The sequence below is a fragment of the Saccostrea cucullata genome, unplaced genomic scaffold (assembly GCF_032062105.1).
Source record: "Saccostrea cucullata isolate Sc308-1 unplaced genomic scaffold, CSIRO_AGI_Scuc_v1 ctg4094, whole genome shotgun sequence".
Lineage (NCBI taxonomy): Eukaryota > Metazoa > Mollusca > Bivalvia > Ostreida > Ostreidae > Saccostrea > Saccostrea cuccullata.
This window is the reverse complement of record NW_026940906.1, coordinates 63561-77500: the sequence shown is the minus strand read 5'-3', so window position 1 is coordinate 77500 and position 13940 is coordinate 63561. Positions and strand designations below refer to the sequence as shown.

Genomic DNA, 13940 nt, shown 5'->3' with positions numbered 1-13940 from the left:
ATCATGTACACTATTTTACAGACTTGTTGGAGACATTTTGCTATGTACAGGCTTCTTATCCTACTCGGGACCCTTCAACCAGGAATTCAGGAACAAACTGATTGACAACTGGCAAAAAGAATTGTACCAAAGAAGAATACCATTCACTAATGACCTGAATTTGATATCTATGCTGGTGGATAATGCTACGGCAAGTTAAATATACAATAATAGTTTGAATGTAGATAATTACAGATACTACTTGGTTTCTTTGAATTATATAACTCATTCGGTTTGGATCTGAGGAGAAATTCAAAAGCAAATACATTAAAACCTTTACAATATGAACACACATGTAGCAAATTTACAGATAAAATTGATATCCCAGTAATTTTGAAGCAATTTTTATTAAAAATTTTATAATTGTAGCAATCATTTTAAAAAGCAAACTCTTAAATCTCTAAATAAAAAATATTGCACTTACTGCATTTAATACTCTTATCTTTTTTCATTTGGCTGTTTTTCTTAAAGATTGGTGAATGGAATATACAAGGACTACCAAATGATGAACTTTCTATTCAAAATGGTATAATTACAACAAAAGCTACCAGGTTCCCATTACTTGTTGATCCTCAAGGTCAAGGCAAATCCTGGATAAAAAATCGAGAAAAAGATCATGATCTACAGGTGAGCTTTCAGTCAGTATTTCAGTCAAATGCATATTAAAAACCTGTTTTCTTTATTATAACAGTCTTCACGAAAACTCACTGGTCTGAAGACCGAGGCCAGTGAATTTTGATGTCGGGTCAGTGAAAATCAAAATTCAAGAAGTCCGATGGGCTTGTTGATTATAAAAATCATACACAGTCAATATATATCTTAACTGACTTACTTGCATAAATTTCATTGATATATTATATAAAAAGAACAAGCACGTGTTGTTGAATCGTATTATTGTAACCCTATATTATAACATGGATGTATTACATAACAACCGGAACTAGCTAGTAACTATTAACTAGTACGTAAAATGTGCGAATTTCCAATGAACAACTTACCAAAACGCGACAAAGGATGAAAAATGGCGGCATTCAAAAGTTGAAGTACGTAAACATGTATAAATTTACAGTTTGAAAATGTATTCATTTTATTTTTTAATTAAGGGGCCAGTAAAAATTTTGGTGGGCGAGTAAATTTTGAAAGTTCACTGGTCCGACTGGCCAGTTAGTTTGAAAAGTTTTCGTGAAGACTGTTATAACACCTAGATGTCAAGGTAAATAATTTGTTAATCATAAATAAATAGCTCATTCCTATTAAATCTCAAACCAAACAGAGCAAAATAATTATCATTAAAACTACATTCTCTTCCTATAACGTGTAGATTTTATCCTTTTCTTTGATGATAGGTGACTTCCCTGAATCACAAATATTTCCGAAGTCATTTGGAGGATTCTCTGTCACTCGGCCGTCCACTTCTGATTGAGGATATAGAGGAAGAACTAGATCCAGCTCTGGACAATGTTTTGGAAAAGAATTTTATTAAATCTGGCTCAACATACAAGGTATCATTTTTATTTGTGTATTTGATTTGAAAAAGTTTAAAGGTTATTTTTTTTTGTGTGTGTGTCCTAAAATGATGTCACCCCCCCAAAAAAAATCTTTGTTTTAGCAAAACCCAGCAGTGCCACACTTTTTCAAAGTAAAATTAAAATATGACTAAAAAATTTTTGTTGTAAGTCTTAACAAGCATAACACCAAGAGGGAGATCTTAATGTATAGTATAAAAACTTGTTTTCAGTGTACATGTGAATTGAAACTCAATTCCAGAAAAGTAATGGAGTGCTGCAGCAAAAGAAATCATACAGATGGATTTTAATTAGTGATAGTCTCTTAATGTCAGATTTGGTTTACAATATTGTTTATAATCTATTTGTTTTAATCTAATGTAGGTCAAAGTTGGTGACAAGGAGTGTGACATAATGAAAGGATTTTATTTGTACATGACGACAAAGTTAGCAAATCCAGCCTATACTCCAGAAGTAAGGTTCATTGAGTGGTTTATACTTTATTTCATATTTGATGTTGAATTATTGAATTTTGAATATACGCTCATCATCAAAACTACTACATTAATTTCCTAAAACAGCTTGTGAAAGGATTATTTTTCAGTAAGATTTTTAAAATGTGTGATCTGCTAATGATGAAAACAGATTATTTCATATTGTATAGTAATTTTGAATTAGCTGTTAATGGTAATAAAAATATGAATGAATAATATATTTGTATGCAATTTCTGTTTTTCTTCATCTTAATTCTGATCGGGATCGGTATTCATTTACTATTCTATCCCACGAAAGTCGGCATGATTTTGACAGCTGAAATGACGGTAATTGCTGTAATATATGCGTTTATATTTTAAATAAGGGTCATTGGTTGAAAAAGATTGGTGATGATGTGAAGTAAGAGATAATTGAACCTTTACTATGACTTTTATTCGGGTATTGTAGATAAAATTACACCGATTGACCAGGTCAATAAAAAATCTGCAAAATTTAAAAAATATAAAATAAAAGCCGCCCGCCCGCCTCGATTTTTAAAAAAATTCGGATGAGAATCTAGCAATTTATTTATTATGGCCTAAATGTGGCTAGAAATAAGTACATGCATGCACATGTGATTTTAAGTGTTTATTTGTTGTGAATCATGATTCTGTTTTCTAGGTGAGTGCTAGGACATCAATTATAGACTTTACTGTCACAATGAAAGGATTGGAGGATCAACTTTTGGGGCTTGTTATTTTAAAAGAAAAGAATGTGAGTATTGTTCCTGTCATGGTGCTTCTTTATTTAAAGCAGGGATTATACAATTAGTTGCTTTTCTTCATAACAGGAACTGGAAGCTGACAGAGCAAAACTGATGCTAGATGTGAATTCAAACAAGAGGAAAATGCAAGAATTGGAGGATAACTTGTTATACAAATTGACAAGTACAAAGGTATTTTTTCTTATTTCTTTATTAAGGCCATGCAAGAAATGTGGGAGTCCTAATGAATCTTTCAATCTCTCAGTTAATTCTTTTTTGTGATGTGATAAATTGAATAGTTTTCAATATAAAAGTTTAATTTTTACTGAAAGAGTTAAAAAATAAAGCTTGATGCAGCATTACTGAGTGCCTGTTTATGGTATAGTTAATTTATGACTGGAATCTCCAAAAATGGCTCTGTTCATAAAATTAAAACAACCGGGCAATACGCAAGTTTCGAGATTGTAACTCTCCTACGATAGAGGCGCAAAAAGTATCCATTTCAGCATGGAGGTGGGAAAGGTTGTTTCTGTATACAAATGTGAATAAATAAATAAACAATATTTATGGCATTTAAATATATTAAATTTTATTGATTAGATAATAATGTTAAGCAGTGATGCATTTGATGATTTTGTCAACCTTAACTATGCATATCTCATCTCTTGTCTGAAAAGTCTTACATCCACTGATATATTCTTTTTTTTAACAAATTTTTGCTTTAAAAAATGATGCCTTTACATTAATTTGGTTCTTCTTGAGTTGTAGAGTGCATCCTGAAAATCATGTATATGATAAACCAGTATATGGATGATACAATGTATCCATTATATAAATATCTGTCCCACCTGTCTGTTTACCAAGGGAGATAATCTCAAAACTTGCGTATTGAAATATTATTTTAATCAAATGCATGAAAACCATTATAGTGGACTGACATTATTATAATTTGTTGGAACATTGATATAATCTCGAGTTTCTGAATAATGGAAAAAAATACAGCTTATTTTTCGTATGGAATGTTCTGACAGGGATCCCTAGTAGATGATGAATCCCTCATTGAAGTGTTGTCAGTAACAAAAGTTACCGCTGCAGAAGTCAGTGAGAAGTTAACTGTGGCAGCTGAAACAGAAATCAAGATTAATGAAGCTCGAGAAGAATTTAGACCAGGTATTCCTATTGAATTCAATGTGCAGTCAAACCTCTTTATCTCGTATGATAGGACCAAGAAAAAACTTCAAGATACTTTAATGTCTTTAATTTCATGTGTTCAATATATCACAATTTACAATATCTGAGCATTTCACCATGGTTTTATTTTCACAGATAATGACCTTCTTGTAGCGCAATATTTTCAATTGTATGAATAAATTTTGAAAACATAGAAGTTATAGTAAACTACTATTATTAGGGAAAAAACGCAACAAGTGACTTTAACCCCTTTTTGTCATGACCTAGGGTTATCATATATACATTTAACTGAGTTAATATTTTACTATTACCAAGTAGAAAAAAATCTGTTTATTAAACTGTATGAATAGATGAATGCATTGTTGGCAATATCTATGATGGCTTTATGTTCACGGAAAATTCCTCAGTTGTGAACATAGAGATTTTAAAACCAAGGCAATGTTTTCTAATTCTACAGTATCTGAATAATATATAGTTAAAGAATATATGAATGGAACTTTCAAATCATTTTTACATGTCCATGGTATTTGAGATATCAGAGTTCTAGAAACTTAAATTCATCTGTATCAAGAAAAATTTTGAAATTTAAATAATAAACCCATAGTTTTTCAGTGTTGAGAGATTTATTTGGTTTTTAACTTTTATTTAACACATAGGACAAATTTGAAAGCACTTAACTTTTTTTTAGTTGAGATAATGAGCAACACATTTTTGCCATTCATCATTATTCTGAATATGAAATGCAAAAACTGTTTAGAGCTGATTGCAATAAACCTAACGGATTACACTGTTTGTGACGTGCTAACGCTTTGCTTGTCGAGAAGTTTATTTACTACGTCACATTCTCGCCACATCAAAGGAAGTAGCCGAGCTCGCTTCTCACCCATGTAAAGTCGATCAGCTGCAATATACAGCTTATTTGTTGCGTTCAAAAAATGGAGTAGACAGTCCCGATGTCGTTTTCTTGAATATTACCTGCATAGTTTAATCCTGATGTCGTTTTATTGAATATTACCTGCATAGTTTAATGTCTTTAAAACTTGAATTAATCAGTTAAAGCATTTTATGATTTTTATACGCCCGTCTTAAGACGGGTCGTATTATGTTATAGGCTTCATGTCCGTCCGTCCGTCCGTCTGTCCGTCTGTCCATTCCTGTCCGGCTCATAACTTGAATACTATTAGGCCTAGGATTATCAAACTTTGTCAACTGATACTTCTTGGGTAGACGGTGTGTCGCGCACAAAAAGTAGGTCGCTCTGACCTTTAATAAAGATACTATAGCCAAATATGGAAAAATCCTGTCCGGCTCATAACTAGAAAACTATTAGACCTAGAGCTTTCAAACTTGGCAAAAGTATACATCTAGAGTAGAAGGTGTGTTGCGGCCTATTTCAAGGTCACTGTGACCTTTAATTAAAGTGATTTTTTTAAAAAACTAAGTTTTTTAAATTCTAAATTTCATAATCCTAAAAAATGTAAAAATATAGTTGTATCCTTATTAAAAGATGTTAAATTAAGTAAAAACTTATTTTTTCATTATATACTTTACAGCAATCTGTAACAAATGTTTATGCTTTGAGAGGAATTCAGTTTGTCCCATGGGCATAATTATCAAGCACTGGTCAAGAAGAATTTCGATAGCAGAAATTTGCATGTCAAATTAGAGAGAAATTAATGAGTTTAATGTCAGGAGCTAAGAGGTCTCTATAGATCTGATGCTGAGTTATCTTAATTTATCCCTTGAGAGTTGGGCAAAAAGAAATGGCCTCATAGTTGCTTGTGTTAATTAAAAATTCTTGATGGCTAGTCCAAGATCTTTCAATTGGTGTAATTAATTTAAACAAATTAATGTTTTAGTGTATGATTAAAACTAAATTAGTATTGTATAATATGATTAAAACTAATAATATATGTGTTCATTGAAAAAAAAAATTATTTTTGCAACAAATATGCTATAAACAAATATGGAAAAATCCTGTCCAGCTCATAACTAGAACATTATTAGACCTAGAGCTTTGGCAAAAGTATACATCTAAAGTAGAAGGTGTGTCCGGGCCTATTTCAAGGTCACTGTGACCTTTAATTAAAGTGATTTATTTTTTTAAACTAAGTTTTTTAAATTCTAAATTTCATAATCCTAAAAAATGTAAAAATAATAGTTGTATCCTTATTAAAAGATGTTAAATTAAGCAAAAACTTATTTTTTCGTTATATACTTTACAGCAATCTGTAACAAATGTTTATGCTTTGAGAGGAATTCAGTTTGTCCCATGGGCATAATTATCAAGCACTGGTTAAGAAGAATTTTGATAGCAGAAATTTGCATGTCAAATTAGAGAGAAATTAATGAGTTTATTGTCAGGAGCTAAGAGGTCTCTATAGATCTGATGCAGAGTTATCTTAATTTATCCCTTGAGAGTTGGGCAAAAAGAAATGGCCTCATGGTTGCTTGTGTTAATTAAGAGTTCTTGATGGCTAGTCCAAGATCTTTCAGTTGGTGTAATTAATTAAAACAAATTGATGTTGTAGTGTATGATTAAAACTAAATTAGTATTGTACAATATGATTAAAACTAATTATACATGTTCATTGAAAAAAAAAATTTATATTTCAATTTTTAGCCGGGCTCATTTCTCGTAGAGAAATGCCCGGCTATTGCGACGGTGAGCAACAGAAAATGCTGCTTCTTCACCGCCAAATTAAATTTACGAGTTAGAATATAGTACGTCTGCGCAATCACCTTTGAGGCAATACAGACACTGAATTAAACTTTCATAGTTATCTGAAATTGTCAAAAAATAATTATAATAAAATACTTTCTATCGTTTTCGCTGATTAATTATTTGGTTAAAATATGCGAAAGGTATTCCACAGGTATCCCTGTCTGCGTCATATTCTATAAATAAAGGGTGTACTATCAGGCTAATACAAATGCAGGAAACATCATTCATGACTTGATGTACGCTTTGATGCAAAACTCCCCGCTGAGGACCCATCTGTGCATAATTGTGTGACCTTAAAAAATCTTGCTGCATCAGTGTTTATTTACTTTTGTTGGTATGTAAAACCCCGAAATGATACATGTGACAAATATTTTACGCTGTTAAATTCTAGCTACATTTTAATAAATTTTAAAGCTTTTTAATGCTATATATGGCATAGATATATATAATCATCTTTTCAATGGCTGAATCAGCTTGATTTTAAACTGTCATCGTGGTCTTTGTTCATTACCCTGTAAATGAGCCCGGCTTTCAGTACTTCTGAGTACTTTGATTATGTATTTGCAACAATTTGCAGTCATGCCTCACTTAAAATTTTATAGTCTGAAGAATAATTTATGTTTGATTTTTGACTAGCATTTCCATTATTTCATAAAATATGCAATAAACAATTTTAAGCTGCAGATCGATGGATATTTGTTATGCTCTAACATAGTTTAGAAGTATATGATGTTATTATTTGTTATAATAGTCCAGTCAAAATAGCAAAAAAATTGTAAAACCCTAAACTAATTGCAACAGAATTTTCTTTCGTATTTTATGAAAGTTTAATAAGTAGGCAATGTAATATGAAAAATCGGAAAAATTCCATCGAGGCAATATTTTGAAATTTAGCTAGGAATTATCTAATATTTTGTTGGAAAAAAGAGGGGAAAAAAAGAAAATTAATATGTGAAAAATTACACATGATCTTTTAAATTGGCTAGCAGTTTTTGAAGTAATATGAAAAAGAAATATACAGGAACAAAACTCTATAGAGGATATAATTATTACTTATTATAAATAAACGCGTCATGTTCAATATTATACCATGCTAAAACAGAGGAAATTCGAATTACAGATTTTTTTTCAGATGCCTGATAAACAGTGCTTATGTGACTGCTCTTTGGTCCTTAGCCATAAACATTAAATGAGAAATAGACATTCATGGATGATTTTTCAATAATTTCTGTGATCAGTGTAAATCATGAGCTAAATTAAGTAAAAAATCAGAGGAAATACGAATCGTACTTTTTTTCTAACCTAGTTTAGCAAATTGCTATTCAAAGTTGGTTTAACATTGCAACTATATAATAAGTTTATATAAGTTCAGTAAGTATGAAAATACTTACTTATTTTACGTATAAACATAAGGAATAAAAGTGAAATAAAAAAAAAAAACCAGAGAAAACTCGAATTGTCTATCATTTGTCTCTCTCGGGGACAACCAGTTGATTCTGAAAGAGGGGGGGGGTTAGATTTTGGAAATAAATAACCTGGAAAATGTTGAAAATACATAATATGACCTCGACTGGACAGGGAATAAATAATCTGTCCCTAGGCCCCCACCCCCACGAATAAGAGTACTGTTGTTGACTTTGAAGTGTTGTTTGGAAATAAATATTGTCCTTCACCGACACAAAAATAAATAATTTGACTCGAAAGAGTGTGCCAGCCCCCCCCCCCCCCCCATCCCGAATCACTTAGTCGTCCCTTTAATGCCTCTGAAGCACAGGCGCTTGACGTTTTTAACCTTCTCATTATAAATTTAAAAAACTAAAATATTATTATAGTAGTGAATTTTTTTTATTTATAATGAAAGGTTAAAAACGTCAAGCGCCTGTGCTCTGAAGGCTATTTGCTGAGGTGTATTTCATTTCCCCCTTAGTTTCCTCTGCAATGTACGACAAAATTTATAATCTGACGTTTTAAACCCTCTTGCATGGTTGTCGTCATAGTATTCATATTTGAAATAACATTCACGTAGCATTCATTGCTTTTATACATTATTTTTCCAGGATTTTGCAGTCGGGTTTGATGATGGCTGTTGCATACCGATTTCTACATATCAATGACAGGAATATATGCAAAGACGTCTTGGACCAACATTGTTTTGATTTGGTTGAAATTCGTTTTAACCTAGAAAATCAACGAGCTTTCAATGTAATCAAACAGGAGTGGCACACCTTTCACATATTTTTTGCGTGGAATAGTTATTTTTAGGATATTTTTTATTTTACATAAGGGAAAATAAACAAATGTAATTAATTAAGATAACTTGTTTCGAACAGGCTCCGGGTTAAATATTTGGGGGATGAGATTCTGTCTAGTGTCCAAAACTAGCTATGAGCATGTCCTGATCATCATGAAGAAAGGAGCGCATAAATAAAAATTAATTGACTTCTGATTTATTTTTCAACGGGAAAATTAAGCGGTCCAGCTTTGGTTTGTATTACTGAGTATCAGTGTTTTATAAATTGTCTTCGATGTATTTTGTAAATACAATCATGTATTATTTTAAAAATATTAATAATTATTATATATCCTCTAATCATAGCATGAAAAAAGCACCTGATACTCTATTGCTTACCACTCACTAGATCTTAAGGGTTCCTTCTAGAAAATAATGTCCGGGAACTTTTTTTTAACTAAAATCAAAAAGACAATATGTATACAAAATCGGAAAATTAGTTTAAAATCAAAGTACATGTATTGTGTATTTTTTTTTTACTTACAAATACTATTGGATAATAGGGTTCTCACTTCTTAAAGACATTGATTAGCCCCTGTGATGGTTTCCGAAGTCAGGTTATATACTTTTTGGCTTTGTTTGTTAAGAAGTTTACCTTTTCTGCATTGCAATTTGCGATTCCATAATTCTCGGTATTACGATTTTTTAAAATATTGCTCTGCGCATTGTGACATCAATTCAGTTTCCCATGTTATTCACGGTAAATGTGGATTAGAACCCCCAAAATATTGAGACATAACACTTATTATTACATGATTTAATAATTCACATCTTTCTGATTGGCTGAGATCCAACCATGTGGTAGAAATACTACGTTATATCTACCTGCACATGACGTTCCGTGTGAATACAAGGATTTATTTCTTCTACATTGATCTAAAAATAGATCGGGGAATTCCATTTAAACGGCTAATAGTATGACTTTTTCTCATGTGAACAAAACCTAGGCGAATATATATTTGCGGGTGAGGGTGGTTAGAGAGGATGCAGAGCCCCCCTCAAACATTTTACTAAACAATTTTTACGTTTTTCTCCTGCCAGTTTTCCCTGATAATAATTCCTTCCTTTCAAAATCTTCGGGCTCGCTGAATAATATACTCCTCGGATGGCTAAATCATTGTATTGACCTAAAACAACATCAATAATTGTACAGCATTGCCCTAAAAAAGCAATAATTGTATAGAATAGGGAGGTGAGAGATTGAGGACTACCGAAGTTTGTAGAACTTGTGTTCATAAATTCCTTCGACATAAATTGTTAATATGTTCAAAACAAACAAAGGAGACGGTGGTTAATCATTTCATGAATTTAGAATAAGCCACGGTTGACTATTTGTGCTTAATCTGAAGAGAAATAATGGGACTTTACCCTCTGACAGCGACATCAGTGATACAGTGTATATAGAAAATATAACGTCACTGAGAGAAAAACTGATATGGCGTTCCATAGGGATTTTACTGCAAGAGGGGCTTCTAACTAATCATTTTCATAATAAAAGGTCTTGCTTTTGTGGAATTCAGAAATCAACAACTATTAAAACTAGTGTAGGCCTGCATATTTTTAACTATTTCCCTATGGAAGTCTAATTTTAAAAAAAATTTTAAAGGTGTAGACCTATGATGGATTATAGAGGCTAATAAACTGTAGCCTCTTCATGTTGAAACGTTATTGTGTCAAAAAGTATAAAATGATATCCTGCCGTGGCTTATTTTCCTTTCCCCTTATTAAATTTTTAGTAATATTATGTAGGAAACTTGTCAAAAAATATTACTCTTCGAACTTTTGGCAAAATAATTCTTATCTATGATGCACCTTAGTAGAAAATGACGTCAACAGCGAGTAGTATGGTGCGGCATACCAAATATAAAATGAAAGTCATATTTCATAATTTTTGAAGTCGAATTCTATGAAAACTACTCGTCCGATTTTTTCCGATTTTTTTTATGGAGTTATATTATGCTATAAGAAGAAACACTACTATAAGAAAAATTCTGTTGCAATTAGTTTGAGGTCAAATTTATATTGACTGGACTATAATCAATCCCTACACTGTAAAGTCTCTTAGAGATGTATGATAAGAAATGGAAATTAGATAATTGAAATTTGTGTCAATCTGTTAATCAAGGCTACCTGATTTTCTTTCATCTTAACCAATTCATGATTATTGAATAATACAGTAGAGATCCGTTATTACGATGTTCACTTTGTCACGGTAAAATATTGTAATACCGAGGGCAACGTAATAAAAGTTCCCAATAAAATCCAGTGAAACATCGTTTGGAAAACGTGTTCTTGAATTAGGGGGTATATTTTTCTCCTTCTATCTCCTTTCCATGCTCAAATTCTTCTCCAACATGCCATATACACTTAGTTCATTGATTACTTATCTTTAAAACTTATTTTCATGATGCTATTTCTTCTTTTTTCATCATAGTAAAAGCATAGAGCACATTTTTTAATAGAAACTTCGACAATCTTCCTTTAAGTGCCGCCATTTTCTGTAACATGTACTTTCACTTTCGTTTCTGTCCAGATAATGCGTTCGTGAAAATTTCAATGTCTTCGTAGTCATAGTCATTTGTATATAAACAACAACCAAAATTCTGATTATTTTATTCTCTTTGTATTCAATTAAAAGTCATTTCTAAATAAACAACAAAATTTTTTTTTAATTCAAATAAAAAGGTCAAAGTAAACAGACAAGCAATCTGTCAAAATATTTTTTTTAATTACTGAAAAGAGGTCAATTAGCAGTTCAGCAATTATCCATTGGTATTTCTGCTGACAACTGAGAGGTAATCCAAGCCACTACCCAAGCTGTTAAAACGTTTGTAGTGGAGTTCAAAATTTGTCCAAATTATGTTTGATACCCAAGCTGTTAATTTACGGAGTCTATTTGCAAACGAAATTACACATTATGTGTACCTGTGTACAGCATACATGCATAATATTAAATATAACCTTTTATGTATTAAATTAATATATTAAACTAAGTATGAAATAAAGAATAAAAGATTTTTTATAAAAAATTACATCGATAGATAAAGGAGAAGCTAGGTTTACGAGTAAACTTTAATTGTTTAACAATGACTTTGGCACGTCTCCAAATCTGCTGGGCTCGCTGGAACAGTCCAGGTGGGTTCAATCAAGCGTCACTAATCACCTAACTGCCCTGTTAGTTAACACTCTCTCAGAGCACAGGTGTTCCAATGTTTATTTAGCGTCTCCTTAAGTGGCTATCAGCAATCAACACTGAATAAACAGGGAGGGGAAAAAAATTTGACAGAATTTTAACATCGTATTACTGAGACCTGGCGATTTTGGACAACGTAATAAACGGTTCTTTTTTGTATAGATTTATTAAGAAACGGTTTTGTGCTTTGAATTTACAACGTAATAAGCGTTCTATCGTATAAAACCGTCACCGTAATAGCGAGTCTCTACTGTATTTGACGGGCGTATCATGCTGTGGCGGGGCACTTTATTTTTCAGTCCATTACGAATATATGTATTTAAATTGGTCGATTATTTTATTCTATCGCAAAATTTACCTTTTTCATATTTGCGTACATGTGTAAAAGTCAAGTAGTATGTGATACATTGATCATTGGATTTATTAGTTACGCGTATCAATCCGAGTCATGCATTCTGAGATTGTTGCAATTTAGTACAAAATACTGATGAAAAATAGAGCCCTCTCTCTATGCATATATTCGAGTGAAATGGTAAAGAGGGAAGGCTGGGGGAGACGTGTGCATTTACTATCAATTTTTTTTCGATTGAAGTTCAATTTATTTTTGTTTTAACAAATTTTGTATGTATAGTATAGTTAATACCGAAGGACAGAATATGAAGCGTAAATCTAAATACACACGCACTTCCTGATTCCTAGAGAGGGGCCTGGCAGATTTAGGAAATGAATAGTTTTTTCTCGAAAAATGATTTGAAATAATAATCTATTTTCGACCAGCAAGAAAATAAATAATCTGTCCTTGGCTAGTACTTTGCCCCCCCCCCCCCCCCCCCCCCCCACACACACACACACACACACTCGAAATAGAGTTTCCCTTTTTTCTTTGGCAAGTCAAACTTTTTTTTCAGATGAAAAAAAAGAAGAAAATAAGTCCACCTCTGACTTACATACGGAAATTTCACCAGCCATTTCCAGGGCGTCCCTTTACTCACACAGTGTATGTAGTCATTTTCTCAGTGTGTATATATTATATATAGGCAGCTGCTGTAACAAGGATCAATCGTTTCTAGCTCTGTTTTTCTTTCACTTGTGTTAATGCAATATAAATATTCCATTTCATGTATGAATTGGTGATAAGTATTTTGGAAGCCGTTTTCTCTAAACGTCGTATTATATTAAGGAATAGCGCATTAGATCGGGGGAAAATAAATTGAATCGCATAATTATTTAACATTGTCTTAGTATGTAATAAAGCTGTCCCAAAGTTGCTGAAATCGCACCTGTTTCTTTTCTAAATCCCCCTCTCCCATATATGGAGGGTGTTTATGTTTGCAAAATCTCTGCGTACGTAGTGCTCAGTATTGTGTTCCCTGTTAAGGGTATACATGTACTTACTGCAATCTCAGTTTTAAAAAGGATTGCGAAAATGTGTTTTGGGGTACTCTTTAAGTAATGCACAATATCTAAAAATTCTGCAGCAGTATGTTGTATATGAGCTATCAGAATGGGTTAAATATTTTATACTGATAATTAAAAAAATTCAGAGTGCAAAATTACATTGTAACGAAAATACCAGATCATATTTTAAACATCAATGATACAATATAGTGAAATACATGTATGCAGCCACTGAAACGTTTCAGAGAGAGAGAGAGAAAGAGAGAGAGAAACTATCATGTGTATTTTTTCTATGTACAAGTTCTAATTTAATATTTTGACATAATTATTGACAATTATGAATGCTTCTCTTCTCGACAGAA

At 31.9% G+C, this 13940-nt stretch overlaps 1 protein-coding gene across 1 annotated transcript in view; it reads left to right on the top strand.

Moving 5' to 3' along the window:
* Positions 1-13940, top strand: part of LOC134256625 (dynein axonemal heavy chain 8-like) — a 93673-nt gene that overhangs the window by 44797 nt on the left and 34936 nt on the right. The window contains 7 exon segments of the mRNA XM_062739309.1: positions 22-190; positions 511-666; positions 1386-1541; positions 1929-2018; positions 2700-2792; positions 2869-2973; positions 3813-3951. Coding sequence (XP_062595293.1) covers positions 22-190; positions 511-666; positions 1386-1541; positions 1929-2018; positions 2700-2792; positions 2869-2973; positions 3813-3951 — 908 coding nt within the window.